Below are 15638 nucleotides of genomic sequence, written 5' to 3'. Positions count from 1 at the left end.
AACCGAGAAAGCAAGATTTCACAGCGCAACTTGGAGCCAGCTCCCCAGAGAGGAATTTTAGCAGCAGATTAGAACTGAAAATGAAAGACGGCAGCACAGCGGCAGAGCTCACGAACAAGCAATGCCAACCAGGGCTGCCTGGAAAATGCAGCCAGAACGTGCCAAGTCACCCGAGGGCTCTAGCCGTGCCCGAGCTCCTTCTCCAGCCCCACTTCTGCCCAGCGCCGCCCGCTGTCCCCGCGGCCCGAGCAGGCAGGAGGGACCGCCGGGTGCCAGGGCCGCAGCGGGCTCACGGCCCGGGAGCAGCGGCAGCGATGGGAAGGACGGGCACGGGCCCCGGTCCCGCCTCGCCCGGCCGCACACGCGGGGGCAGCCGGCGCCGCATGATGCAACACGGGCGGGAGTGAGGGAAGGAGGGAAGGAGGGAGGGAGGGGAGGAGGGCACGGAGCCCAGCCGGACCCCCGGCAGAGAGGGATCGGGGCGGCACGGGGCGAGGCCCGGCCCGCACTTACCGAGCGGAGGGCTGCCCGCGTCCACCGTGAGGCTCAGCGCCGCCATTCCCGCCGCCAGCACCGGAACCGAGGGAGGCAGCGGGGCGGGGCGCGCAGCGCTGCCAGCTCGGCAGGGGCCGGCGCGGCCCGGGAGGCACGGCAGGACCCGCCCCGGGGCGGGGGAAGCGGCCGTCACTTCCGCGGGAGAGGGCACAGGGGAGGCGATGGTGTTCGGTGTGTCTCTTCGGCGCCGGTCACTGCCGCAGGGCAGTCCGCCGGGGGGAGGCGGCGAGGCCGGAACGGCGGGGGTGACGAGCGGGCGGCGCACGGGGCTCTCCCGGCCGCGCCGGGGAAGCGCTGGGAAGCCGTCCGGATGAGGGATGGGTGCGGGGTGAGGGCTGCCCTGCCCCTCAGCCGGTTCTGCCCTTCTCACCGCTGCTCCGGCGATCAGGCTGAGCCTTCCCGAGGGCTTTGCCTGCCAAAGTCCTGGGCTGGATTTCTGGCAGCAGCCGTGGAGATGCCTTCAGCCCCTTTTCGGTGTGTGACGATCCAAATAGAACAGCGCAACACGCACCGGGCACGTTTGGGTACGCTGGTTTGACACCTCTGGTTTTGTAGGATGTTACTTGTTAAACTCCTGAGAAACGTGCAGATTTCGCAGCGGGTCAAACGAGTCCTCGAATGTCCCGGGTGGGAAGGGACCCGCAAGGATCATTGAGGCCAACTCCTGGCCCTGCACAGCGTGGTTCAAACGCTTTTGAACTCTGGCAGGCTTGGCACTGTGACCACTTCACTGGAGAGCCTGTCCCAGTGCCCAGCCACCTTCTGGAGTCTTGGGATGAATTACAAAAATGCTGCGTCACCAGTTTTTCACAGGAGACTGGCTCAAATTCACTTTGATACAAGGACAATGCAGTGTCACTGTGATTTTTTTCCCCTCCATCCATTTTATAGCTGTTACTGTAGCACCTAATGTGCTCACACAGACATTATCAAATGCTTGATTGGTGAACCAGTGCTTTTGGTGCAGTGGACCTAGTAGTATAGCCAGACCATGACTGCACATTATGTGCTGGTTTTTATGCTTGATTCCTGCTGCTGGATTTAATCTCAACTTTCCTTACTGTTCTATGTTAGCAGTTTTACAGTTCCTGTAAGCATGAAAAGTATTTCCACTTGTTTCCATACATAAGTATCTTTACACACCATGCAGAAAGTGACATATGCTGTGTGTTCTACTCCCATTCAGGTAACTAAGTGAGCAGAGACAGAAATAACAGCAGAATTAGAAAGAGGCTTATGCTGAAGGGATTTTTAAACCTATTGCAAGTTTCAGGTGAAAATAAGGATATAGAGGCATAGATGAAGATTACTAACACTGGTTTCTGTACTTTGTATTTTAATGATTACATGGGAAGAATGATTAAGGCAGGCTTTGTGTTTTCTGAGTTTAATTTAATCTTAACATGTTTTGCAAATTCACATGCATTTTGATGGGAATGCTAAGCATGCATATCGAAGACTCCTGTGTAAGATAAAGGTGAAAATTATGTGTAACAACAGTGAAATCACTGTAGTTGCTATGTGGTTCAAACTTCAGTCACAATCAGTATGTGGAATGACTAAACTTATAATGGGCCAAAATATGAAGAAGGTTCTAATTAAAGCAGGCTGAATCTGTCTTGCATGCTCTTACCAGTTATGCAATCAAGGGAAGAGAAGAAAGGTAGGCTCTAGATCAAAGGATTAGAAGCACACATTCTTCCTATATATGCAGCTCTAATCCAGTGTCATGATAGAATGAGGTAAATGCTAATCTTGCTAATTCATCTGTAAATGTTAGGCTAAGATGACCTCACTAAGGAAGAGATTCTTTAGATTCTCTTCCACGTGTGCACATGGAGAAACAGGAACACTTTATCAAGAGTTGCCTTGTTCATATCTTTTGGTGGCAAGATGTTCCTGCTTCTTGGAAACAGAGTCAGCTTTAAGCCAGTGAAGTCATATTGATGTTATCCGTCTGTGAGGAAAGGATCTAATCTAAGGACTCTAAGTGGAGTTGTTAAAGACCTTGTGTGATGATAGGAGGAAGAAGTAAGTTGAACACACTGTGGAAAACTGAATTTTGAAATTTTCTTTTTTATGGAAAACAACTTTTTGGACCTTGATGTGCTAGTTTAAAGACAGTTCGTGCAAATGAAGGCTGTAGTTATGTAGAAAACCTAATCTTGTGGGCAGAGAAGAAGTGAGAAAGGGTACAATGCATCTTGCAGGCTTCTTTGGCATTCATGGTGCTCAAAGAGGTTAAGGGAAAAAAAATCACGTGGGAGAGCTTAGGGATTCAGTCTTTATGTAAACAAGCAGCTGTGTTCAGGCACCCTCCCTGACACCACATGCCTGAGAACCTGACATATGTCACTCTTTTCTCCACATTGAGAACAGAAAGAAAAGCAAAACTCTTGTTGAAACTGGCATCTCTCCTTGGCATGCCTCAGTGTGTGTCACATTGTTAGGGAAAGGGAGGCCCTAGACTCCTTCACTTGAGTGTAAGGGACTTGAGTCACAACATCTGGAGAAAACCAAGGGCACAGAGGCCTCATTGGTTCAAGAGCCTGTTTCCAGAATCCTAAATTCAGCTGGAAAAGGCTTCACCTCTTTTGGCTAAATTGCCAATTTTAGCTAGTCACATGTAATTTACTACTTGTTCTCTTTTGTGTTCAAATGGACTGGGCAGTTGAATCCTGCTTTCCTAACATCCACACCTGCAGGAAAGCTGACTGAAACAGGATCTTCAACTTCAAAGTTAATTTTAGGCGATCTTGGCCCTGTTCTCTCCCCTGGGACATGTCTCTGTTCCACAGGAGGCGGAAGTTGTACTGTTAGGTTCCTCAGCTCTTGCAGCTGTTGGAAATGCACCTGTCAAAATTTGGACATGGAAAATTCCAAGTTCTGGCATTTCTGTTCTCCCCAAGTATGCCAAAGTGACTTTGACTTTGGATGCCCAAAGTGCTCCAAGACTGCAGTGGCATAGACCCTGACAAAGGCATTCCAAATCATCAGAGAGGTGCTAGGAACTCCTGTCCCTGTTATGGTTCCTTGCGTTCTGCAAAACTGAGCTCTCTTGAATCCTTTAATATTAACACTTCACTGATCTTCAATGAATCCAGTGATCCATGAACCCTTATTTGAGATTTCCAGGCCCAGCTGTACTGTGTCCGTATTCCTGCAAAACTCAGACAAGCCAAAAAACAGCAGTCTTGGCCATCCCAAAACTCCGTGTGGACCAAAAAAATTGAAAGATGCTGTTCTAAGAATCAAAAGTGGCAACTTTATAACAAACGGGCAAATCCATCCAGGCAAATCCTTAGTCCATTTGTATTTAACACAATAATCTGTATTGACTACATACAACAAAAACCATGGAGCAAAATCAGGTAAATGACTTAACATGATTTTGTGCCCAAAATATTAAGATGACTTTTGTTCTGCAGTGTTATGATTGGCAGTATATTACTCACCGTCATGAGGAATGAAAAATCCCAAAGAATACAGAAAACGACTGTTGAAGAAATGTCACTGTTTTTGATGATGTCTGCTCAACACAGCAAAACAATCTGATCCAACAGATACTTAGAGATTCTGTATAATTTTGGAATTATTGCACACCTTCCTCAAAGAATTCAGTTCAGATTCTATGAAACAAAATTTCAAGCTCTGCCATCTTCTTCCTTTCTTTTTCTCCAAACTCATTTTTTAGCCTTCCAGGCCAAGTGAAGATTCTTCCCTGCTTTAAGGCACTAGAGATTCTTTCACAGTGTTTGGAATACGACTGGCATAGTAGTCATAATTTCTCAAAGTGGCAAGGACCCCAGCTGAATTCATGTGTTTCACTTCCTTGTTATACTGAAATGAATTTCCACGGATATCAGTTATTTTGCCTGCAAAAACAGAGAAAAAAGATATTCCAGCAAAAAGGAGTTGGAGTCTGTTAGTTCAAGCAATATAACTAAAAGCAGTCTTTGGGGTACACATGCCTGTATTCAGATGTGAAGTGTTTTTGCTTCCAGTTTAATTACAACAGGTTTTATATTGACTGAAATGAAATAACTAGTGGAGTTTTTTGGGTTTTTTTTTAACAATGCTTAAATTCCTTGTGTCTCAATACAAAAACATCTCTCTCATGGATTACCTAAAATGCTCCCTGAATAGCTTTTACATTGGCCACTGACAAGAAGCAAAGAAAAATCCTCAGTTCAACTAAAAACCAGGCTAAGTCTCTACCACAAACTAACATAATGTAGATATACCCCAGCTGGTTTAAATGGGTTTTTAGAAATCACTTAGCAAGAGCAACACAGATCTTTATTAAAGCTAATTTAACCAGGAGATCCCTACCTGTCAAAGAGGCTAAATACAACATTGTGCTGTCCCAGATGGGTTGGGTTGCTTTGTGCTTGAGCTAACCCTGTTTAAAAGTATCCCAGTTATGAACACTACAGACTGCACAGGAGTTCAGTAGTGTCATTATGAAGCCTGTTATCCTTGCATGATAGAATTTAGGAATCAAACCCTACATTTTTAGCACAGGGTGTTAAAAGGCCTATCAATGTAAAAAGAAGAATTAAAAAAAATAATACTACTTGAACTCCTCATCAGTGAGTCTTTTCATAACTTTTCAACCCCTTAGCCCCTAGATAAGTGAAGAGCCTCATGTTGGCTAGAGATCACTAATTCTGCTGAATTTCATGAATGACTCAATTTAAGAGTTTGTACATCCAAAGAACAACTGCATGATTTGACCTATTTTTGTTGGTTTAAAGAATTCCATGTCCACATATTATATAACATGTTACTTATAATAAACTACTACACTGAGTTAGTAGGACAGCAGATTTTTCTGTGAGATAGTAGCCAACAGAAAAAAAAGGCATTCGTTTTCAAAATATTAAAATTAATATACCCTGAATTTGGGGATTTGGCTTTTTAAATTATGTGGCAGTAACTGAGTCTATTAGTCCAGGGCAAAACAGATCATATAGTGCCTTTCAGAGCATAATGTCCTTGTCCCTTTGCCATTACTGTTGATTTCAGAGGGCTCAAAGCTCAACTATTAAAAAATGCACATGCATTGTCATTTTTCTTCCCATGAAAAGTATAACTAACTACAGATAGATGCAGTTTCACTTATCCTGGAACTTTGAATGCTATGAACTTACCTCCCACAGCATGCAGAATAGCTTCAGGTGCACATGTATCCCACTTCTTGCACCCAGGACTAGCAAATACATAAGCAGATGCCTTGCCTTCTATGAGTTGAATGATCTGTTAAGAATAGAGTAGCAATCACTGCAAAGGATCTAGGCATTTAGAAATAGGTAGAAATAAAGGACATGGGGATTAAATCCATTTATTTATTTATAGTCACAGAAAGAACACCAGGCATCTCCTTTTTTTACATATTACAAGAAATTTTATTAAGATTTAGAAAGCTGTATTACCATTCTCAATTCAATATTTTTGATTGTTATAAATACAGTCTATAGGATGAACATCTGCTCTTAGTTTCAGAAATAAGAATTTACTTCTTGTGCAAGTACTTAAAAAGTAAAGTGGAAACTGTTGTGTTAGTGCCATTTTGGGACTTCCACATGTTGGAGAAAAGAGATGAGAAGGGTGTGTTTTTGACAGCTATGACAACTAAACTTTAAAACATGTAACTTCCCTGTAAGCAGAGAAGTTTCACAAAGGAAATACCACTGTGTGCTTATGTTTTATCATTTCAAATATGCTGCTGGATAACTGGAACAAAAACTATATAACAAAAACAAACAGGAGGACGTGTCTAATAACTGAGATTAAACTGAATTCCCATTTAGTCATTCTGGTCTTACAACTTTTCATTTTCACCCCTAAAAACAGAATTCTGGAGAAGACAGACCTCAGCCATGACCAGCATGGCCACTGGTACAAACACACCTGTACCAAATTCTCTCTACTTGACAGCAGACTGAATGCTAGGAAGAGAAGTTGAGCTGGGGAAAGAGGAAGTCTTTCCTGTATATTCATGCAAGTAAGCAAATTATTTATTTTGAAAGTCTTTCTTTTTCCCTGAAGGTACCACTTCCCAGTAAAACCAGAATGTTCTGAGTTTTCATACCTTGTTTCCTGCTCCTCCAACTCGGATGACATGGTCTGGGTTCAAGGCACTGATGCACTCATTTACCAGGGCATTGCTGTGGGAACGGGTGGTAATGACGATGTGTTTGCCAGCAGGTGCTTCTGTGAGCTGAAAGCCAAAGGCACCCATGCCCAGGACTCCCCAGATTGTCCTGCCCAGCACAGCATTAGCTCCTGCCTACAAAAAAGGTACAGAGGTGCAGGTGATGGTTAATCACACTGATCAGCAGTTAAAGCACACAGGGTAAGGGGTATCTAGAGGTATCTTGGCATATCAGGGAGTGTAACATTAATATTGGGCTATACATTTAAACAATGGCACTTACAGAGAACTACTCTAGAGCCCAGAGTGAGAAATTGACTCTCTTTCCCTCTAAGGCAATGACATCATTGACATTTTTCTTATCTGTGACATTGTGGTGGTGCATTACATCCTGCCTCCAGTGACTGGCAGATTAATAATTGTATATTTCTGTACTTCAGGCACAATGTGTAACTGAAAGTATCTTGTAATTTGAAATATTTTGTGATACATATCACACAGAACATGATAGCATTACATCAGCTCAAGGGCTTTTCCTTTAAACTCTAATAAGTTTAATTAATCAGACTGCATCATGAGCTTCCTCTCCTTCCCCAAGTAATACTGAAATAATCTCCAAATGTGTAAATGCCTGTAGGTTGGCTATCCTGGACTTATACCTGAAACCTGGCATGATACACTCTAACCCAGCTGTCAGTGACAATTTATGCTTGGTTTGTTCAGGGCTGCAGATTTATGGCAGTTACCAGGCACTGCAAATGCACCCATCGCATGGATTTACTAAAGAATTTCTAGCAAAGATGGCAAAACCACTGATCTGTACTTGTTTTACAGTTTGTACTTTCTACAGACTGTAGTAATTTATACAGTAGATATGTAATATATTCTGTATTAGTGTTTTGCACAAGCCTCAAGATTGAGTATGGCTGTTAGTAGGTTCCTGACATTTAGTTCCTGGAAACCAACATTTAAAATTGTATATATTTAATAAAAATCCCCAATACTTTATATGACAACATTAACTTCCCTACATGCTACTTTTCAGTTGAAAGCGTGCTAACTGAAATGGCTTAGGAGTAACATTTAGAAACCACCTAATGCTTCCAAATAAATAAGTGATTTAATACCTCATAGTTGTAATATGGCTGGTTAATAACTCCTGCTATTGCTTTGCCTCCATAGGCAATTCCAATGAGAACTGTTACGTGGTCAAGGAGTCCTGGACAGAAATAACAGGAATGTAGTTACACTTGGAAAAGACAAAAGATACTTATAAAAAAATAAACCTTCAGTAAATTCCACAAATCCATGTACAGGATGGTATCTTAAAAATGCAAATACTAATGAGGATTTTCAGATGTAATTGAAAAACTACATTTTTGATTTTTTTAATCATTTTTAATGACTAAAGATTTTAATCATTTAGCCTTCAGGTCTGCTAAAATGCCCCAGATAAAGTTCTTTTAATAGACTTATGTTATAATTAATATATAATGAGAAGGAAGTTTAAAGATACAACTACACAGCAGTATATGATGACATTCTTCTGTAATTGTGGTGGGAGTTGTTTAATGCTATTCAAAACTAGCAATTTGTTGACAGTTGTACATCTTTTCCCAAGAAGGGGGAAAAATATCTGCTTAAAAGATTTTACATTAATCAACTAAAAGACGCATTAGGAGGCAAAAGTGAGGTTTCATCATATTATTTCTTGGAGGTTTTTCTTTTTTTTTTTCCTTTTCTTTCATTTTAGGGTCTATTTCTATGTATAGAAATTAGCCTTTGCTGATAACAGTTTCCTCCCATAACTGAAGAATCATGATTTGTGGGAGGGTGTTTGTTTCATTTTGAAAGGGCTACGAGTACAGCTGTGGTATTTGGGTTGCTTGAAGAGGAGGATGTAAATATAATCAAGCATATTCCTGTGTGAAGGGGAGATTTAGCCCTTCAGAAATATGCAAAAGTATAAATTTGACAAAAACTTAAGACAACCTGCCAGCAGTCAAAGGCAACTCTTTGTACTCTGGAATGATAAAAACTGGTCACCATTCAGTAGCCCATCAGGAATATTCAGTACTGGTTAGAACTGAATGGAATGAATAAATACATTCCATTTGAGTGCTACAAAAAGCACTCAAAAAGTATAGAAACATCAGTCTTATGAAACAATATTGTAAGTAACTTCTATGCTAAAACTATATACATGTATATGCTTATATATTACATTGCTATTTTCTTTAATCAACAGAATTAAAAGAAAATCCAACCTTCAGTGTACTCCTTGGTTCCATCCAGGGGATCAACCCATATAACAAGCTTTAAGAATATAAAAGTAAGGAAAATTACCAAATACAAATAATGTAAATTACCACACAAAATATATTTTTTACTTTAGTTCTCTTATTTATTTATGGCAGTAAGGAAATAAAGAGATCCAAAAGTTTAATATTATTATATGACTGAAGCCTATAATTGTATTTCACATCCAAAAAAGAAGCTTAAAAATGGACTGGAATGTTTCAGCAAATCTCTTAATAGAAGTATGAAGGATTAAACTGAACATGGAAATGGATTACTTTCTCATGTCCAAACTAGTTTCCTGCCAAATTAATTTGAATCACAAATTGTAAGAAGCCAATTTCCATTTCCCATTACTGCACACAGGAACATGCAGCATATCCAGCTCTGGAGGTGTGATTCTCATTACTACATTTCAGTTTTCGAAGAGAAAATAAAAGTTGGCAACATTGAAAAAATTTTTCTTCCTTATATACTCTTAGCTAAAATCAGAAAGTACTATAGGTATTGAAAAATATGAAGACACAGGCATAGCATTACCACAGTACCTCTTCCTCCTTAATTCCTGTGTACTGAGCAGGACAAGGCTTCTTCAGTATTTCTTCACAGTGACCATCTTCAATTAAATCCTCAGTTACATTATCAGCGGGCAGTTCCTAACAAAAGAATTCTCAGAATTATTAGAAAAATGTTTTGGACTCGCCTCAGTTAGTCTTAGAGCTGTGTATTTGACAGCAGCTTGACAAAGCTAATGAAATGAAAAGGTGAAATGGGATGCAAATACCTTTTGTTTGCTGCTTTTTGTGTCGTTGTTTTTTTTTTGTTTAATTAAAACGGATGTTTTCCCAAACCCTACCAAAGCAAATTCCAGTGCGAGCTACAGCAAGATAAACTGTTAGTATGAAATAAAAGTAGGTACTTACTTCTTCTCCTATGATTGTCACCTTGGGAAACTTCCGTGCCAGGGAAGCACAAATGCTCATTTGTACCAGTCGGTCAGCTTTGGTCTGCAAGTCATTGGGTCCAGCCTGTCCAAGAGTGGATAGGAATTTGTATACTGAAAATACAACCAGCACAGTGGCCCATACAGCACTCTGAACATCCACTTGTAATGAGAAAGAAGTGTGATTTGGTAAATCTTCAACCTAAGTGACCTTGAGGGAGGCAGGCTAAAAACTGCAAGAAGCAGAGTTTCCCTGTGCACCCCAGAACTAAGCCAGACTGGTATGACATTAGAACAGCAGACTTGGTGCCCCAAGGTGACACAAAAAAATGACTGCAAGCCTTCCCAATGTTGTGTAGCCAAACATATGTTGCTACATGGGTTACAGTAATCTCTTAAATATTAATAACCTGATACATAGTGAAAGTGGGTAACTTATTAACACTTTCTTCACCCTTTAGGTCCAGAGACAAAATCCCAGTAAGAAATAATTTTGTTAGCTTGGGAATTTAAAAAGACAGTTCATCTAAGATTTGCATCTTAGTTGAATCAAACACAAATTTTATCTGCTTGTATCTTATTTGCTGACAATATGAAAAGTGTTTTAGTCAGCTACAAAATTAGGCATAGGAATGGGATATTCCATTCAGAATGGATGGGTTGATTTTTTTATTATGTTATGGGTTAATTTTTGCATGCTTAAAACTAGTCTGTCCCTTACCCAACTGCTAATTTTATGAAACTTGGTATTTTTCTTTGAAATTTCCCTCTCACCCCCTAATAAATTTGGATGAAATGGCTCCTGAGTTTTGACTTCAAGTTTATTGCAGAGAATGTCCTTTGTTCCAGGACATGAACCGAATAAAACAGTGTAAAGTAGTGCTTCAAAACAGGAATCAAGAATGTAAGAATGGGTGGACAAAGTGTCTACCTACCAAATTGGGGGTGGGGGGGAAGTACAAGTACTACAAAGAGAAGCAATATAAATGGAGAGCTTAGAGCTGACTGAGGGAAAGAAAAGTGGATATCAGGAGATGGCTAAAAACTCAGCTGTCCTTGAATTAGATAAATGGATGGGAGGTCACCATGTTGAGGGAAAAGGTGGAACGTTGCCTTCCTAGATGTTCTAAAGCTTTCAGTAAGGCCATTGGAAGTGGTCTTGGTGTTTGCTGGCTGCAGGAAGAGGATGAATGATGAGAAGCAGCACTTGTTTCTTTCTGTTCTGCATCTCTTCCCTTCAGACTGCAAAACAGAGGCACATGCAGAGTTTCTTCTGCATTCTTCCTCCTCCTTCAGCAACCACCTTTGGCAAGGAGCTTGCAGGAATTTTGAGATCTCCAGTCCCTCTGTTGTCATTGTTTGCAATCTAATTTTGTGTGTTTGTTACTACTTCATTTAAAAAAAAATAATGTGTAACCGGTCTTACTTAAAACCAATATCACCTGTTACTTTTGATTATTTCTGCACAATGTAAATACCTGCAGTACTTTCACAGTAAAGACCAAAAATAGTATCTATATTTAATGAAGTCCATAATACTGTGACATACCTGTAAAGCTAGAATTAGCTTCAAAAGTTAATTCCACTTAGTCCAGTACTGTAGTCAAAACAAAGATCCTGGCTCATCAGTGCAACTTACTAAATTACAGCACATTAAGAATTTTAATACCTGTTTTCTTTTTAGAATTAAATTTGAACCTCTGAATTTATTTTGAAAGTGGTGATTTACAATAAAATCTGAAGTTTTTTGTTTTAGGAAATTAAACACTGATTTATTATAAATCAAAATTCATACAGGGCACAATATTTTAAGTTGTATTAAGGATGTTAGAACATAGGTATAGAAATTAACAGAAAATATACCTTATTATGAATTTTGAGGTGCTATGCAAACTTTGTGTTTTGTGAGGCAAATCAGGAAAATATTATGGTATTTCTTTTAAATGTAAAAATATTGTTTAGAAATACTGGTCAAAAGCCATTTCTCTAGTGCTCTTTTAATCCTTTAAGAAGGAATATTTCTTGTATCAGAGAAATGAGGGCTGTATTTCTTCCCACAGTTGCTGATTTTTAAAAATACCACTTTGACGTGTATCTAACTCAAGATTAACAAAAGAAATTAAACTGGAACAAAGTAAAAGGTAATACCTTCTCTACTATGCCCAGATCTCCTGCAGACATCACATTTCTGACAATTGTTGCAGCTTTTTCTGCAACAGAATACGCAGAGGCCACCACACGCATGAGGAGAGCTGGAGAAGCCATGCTGAATGCTGAAAAGAAACAAAAAGCAAATTTGTACATTTCTCTCTTCCAGAGAAGAAAAAAGGTAAAATATTTTACCTAACATTCAAACAGATACAGTTTAAATTGAGTCAAATGGGAAAGTGAGTTACTGCCAGGGAGTAGTAATGAGGTGAGGTTGGGCTTTTTTAAAAAATACAATTAACGAACACAGAGATGTAAAGCTATTGTAGGCAAGATCTTGCAAATATCCACATTGTGTCTGACAGTGAACCTAGTTCTCACTAAAATAAAAAGACATTAAAAAGAACAACAACAGCAGAAGAAACTCTTATCATAAATAATAAGAAAAAGCAATCTACACACAGTACTCATTTTTTGCACACTTTGAACATAAGTTCGTGTTTTCAGAACTGAACCTACAGTTGGTTTGTGCCCAGAACTCAAGCACAAGACTAACAGACAGGATGACATCAGCAACTTCACTTACTGTTTTCCTTTGTGTAAATATAAAATAGGCTTTTGTAGATGGCCTAATTGTGGACATGAAATAGTTTAATGATATGCAGATACTGCAAACTTTTATGCAAAAGTTGAATTGAACCATCTGAATTTAACCATCCTTTCTGTATTTCTTTAACTTCTCCTGATTTCTTTAAGGAAATCTATTTCCATCTTCCTTCCTCCCTCAGAACTGCATCTCCTGTCATTCTTCCTATAGCATTGTCTTCCTCAAGTGTTCCCCAGCACACACCAGTGCAATTCACTGGGCCTTCAGTTCCCAAGTGGAATAACTATCACCCTTCAAAAGGCTGGCATTCCTCCCAGCTTTTCTTTATCTCAGGAAAAAGAAGTATTGATAACCACACTGTATTCTTTTAAATGCAAAGCTAATTGCTTTTTATGTTTGCTTGTCAGCTCTTTCTATCTGTAGATGACACATTTTTGGCTTGGGCTTACATGCATGACACACTTCCAAGAAAACACTTGAGCACAGAGCCAGAACAAAATACAGAGGAACTCACTAATCACCACACAAAAGAAGATATATTATGTGGGAAGTGTAATACAACAATCACATCACAAATATTGCAATTGCAGCAAGCACTGTTTAAGTGGCAATAGGTCATTATACAACACTTTTCCTTTCTTCCTTGAGAAATCAAGTTCATGGCTGTTCACAGCAAATTGCAATGTCAGAGGTACCAGAATCCCACATTTAGCTTATTTAAGAACTTTTTCAGCATTTTAGGAACACCATACATGTACCTCTAAAGTCAGAAGCTTTCTGAAGCTGAAGGAGTGATTGTGCAAGTACATTCAAGAAGTGCAGTTGCTAATGTTAATGATTATTTCCTGCTGATGTATGGGAGCAAAGTACTCTGGAATTCTGTAGAATAGCCAAGGTCCATACCTAAAGTGCACAGCTGGGCTATCTTGGACTGGTACCAATGGTTACAGAGCAAATTTCAGAAATGCTACCTGTGGCAAAAAGCAGCTCTCAAACAGTTGAAAGTTGTAGAGCAAATGTATGTCATAACACATGGAAAGACAGGTGCTATTTTATGTCTCTACCATCATGGGAAACAAGTTAACAGGAAGGAAAAATGGAATGTAATTCATTCTGTATTGAAAATACCTGGAATATGAGTATTTATGAGAAAGACAAAAAAAAAGCATATTAGATGGGAAGTTTGGATTAAAGAATTAAGATGAATTATCAGATGAAGAAAATTAACATTTTTTACTCATAAAAAAGAAGCAATTTGACCTTTTACTGTACATTTGATCCTGCTTCATAAAATGAGATTAAAACTTAATTGTTTTAGAGGCTTGATTTATTTAATGTTTGCATAAAGTTTCAAAATACTCAGAAAATAACAGAGAAATACTATCTTGCATTCTTGAAGCTTGACCCAAGGTGTGTCTTGAGCACATTTTTCTTGACCATACTTAAGGCAAACAAATATACTTTCTGTGGTGAACCCAAAATCTCCTGGCAAACCTTAAAATATTTTTATGAAAAACCAAGATTGATTAAAAGAAACAGAAGTTAGAGTTTCAACACCCCTTCCTTACCACTCTGGAATGGCCTAATGAATTGCAAAGTATGTTATTACTGCAAAGGTGCCTTCAATTCTACAGGACTACATCTCCTGTGTGGCCCATATTCTGACGTATTGGACCTTTTTGATTAGATAAGTGAATGCAGTAGCTGGCTATAAGTTCTTCAGCTCTGTAACTTTTTGATCTCTAATTATTTATAGGTTTATGGCACATTCTTTCTAATGAGGGCAATGTCTAATGTATGCTTCCACAAGGCACTTCAGAATATATTGCTTACTTTGGACAAAAACAGTTTGACTCTTACAAAAGTGTGCAGTTTACAAATACTGCACAGCAACCATCCTTCAAATTAAATTTGGGTATAATTTTTAAAACACACCTGGTCCTCCAAAGGCTATCCCTCCTTTCTTCTAGCCCAGCAACCATACTGTTGAATGACCTCAACAAATCAGCCTGTTTTGCTACCCTCTAAAATTAAGGAGTTCTCCATTTCTTGTTCCACTTTTTAATTCTCATGTATGTAAGTACTACATGCTGGCTACAATTAATTTATCAAAGCACATATGACAGATTTGTTGGTGTTTCTCATTCAATCTCTTTTGCGCAAACTTCCACTTTCCAAATTTATCATTTTGCCTGATGAAAGGAGAAAGTGAGCATCACACAGAGCACGTCCTTCAAAACAAGTGCTAAGCCATGATTTCTTTCTTGGAACTGTTCAATGCCCAAGCGACCAGAGCTCCCTATTTCTTTACAATAAACTTCGGCCCATACCTAGTAAAATATAAACTTTCCATTATTTAAGGGAACAGTATTTACCCAGCAGAAGCAGGCTAGGACTCGGAGTGGGAATCCCTGGGTCCCACCGCCGTTCACCTACAGACTTCCAAGTGGGAAAGGGCTGAGCTACCTCATTTCACCAAAGAGGAAAAAGAGGAAGCCTGTTCCTGATTCTCTTGCCATTAACATTCCCGGTGGCAAAGTGCCTGCAGCACAGCCAGAGTTAGGAGCAGTGCCCGCACATGCATCCAGCGGAGCGTGGCAGGAACACAGCACGGCTGCTCGGGGCTGGCAGGAGCACCTCTGCTGGCGCAGCAGTCAAATTCCCGTCTCCAGCCTCGCTTTTCCCCGGATTCCCTCCGGTCCCGCAGCCCGTCACCGACCGCCAGCAGCGTGCGGGCGCTCCGAGCCCTTCTCGCCCTCCCCCTGCCCAGGAGGGACCCAAATCCCAGCGCCGCCGCTCACCTCGCAGCTCACCGCGACCTCCCGCCAGCTCCCTCAGCGCGGACTCACCACCTTTCCCAGCCCCTCGGAACGCCCCGAATCCTTCCGGCTGCGGGCGGGGCTCAGCGCTTGCCCGGCCCGTCGGGAGCG

At 40.4% G+C, this 15638-nt stretch overlaps 2 protein-coding genes across 7 annotated transcripts in view; both read right to left on the bottom strand.

Moving 5' to 3' along the window:
- Positions 1-664, bottom strand: part of EPRS1 (glutamyl-prolyl-tRNA synthetase 1) — a 37758-nt gene extending 37094 nt beyond the window's left edge. For all 6 annotated transcript variants that reach the window (XM_085054757.1, XM_085054760.1, XM_085054762.1 and 3 more), the window contains exon 1: positions 514-664. In XM_085054757.1, coding sequence (XP_084910883.1) covers positions 514-559 — 46 coding nt within the window. In that variant the 5' untranslated portion in view covers positions 560-664. The remainder of the gene's footprint in view (positions 1-513) is intronic.
- A 3133-nt stretch (positions 665-3797) lies between these two features.
- On the bottom strand, positions 3798-15623 carry BPNT1 (3'(2'), 5'-bisphosphate nucleotidase 1). Its single transcript, XM_085054772.1, has 9 exons — positions 15510-15623; positions 12102-12226; positions 9934-10038; positions 9559-9666; positions 8980-9028; positions 7840-7931; positions 6650-6847; positions 5709-5814; positions 3798-4430 (listed from the first exon to the last, which is right to left on the bottom strand). The coding sequence occupies exons 2-9, from the start codon at positions 12216-12218 to the stop codon at positions 4282-4284; spliced, it is 924 nt and encodes a 307-aa protein (XP_084910898.1). The 5' UTR covers positions 12219-12226; positions 15510-15623; the 3' UTR covers positions 3798-4281.
- Positions 15624-15638: the final 15 nt, after the last annotated feature.

The sequence above is a fragment of the Lichenostomus cassidix genome, chromosome 3 (assembly GCF_008360975.1).
Source record: "Lichenostomus cassidix isolate B80296 chromosome 3, HeHo_3.0, whole genome shotgun sequence".
Lineage (NCBI taxonomy): Eukaryota > Metazoa > Chordata > Aves > Passeriformes > Meliphagidae > Lichenostomus > Lichenostomus cassidix.
The sequence above is the reverse complement of the archived record's forward strand: the minus strand, read 5'-3'. Positions and strand labels throughout refer to the sequence as shown.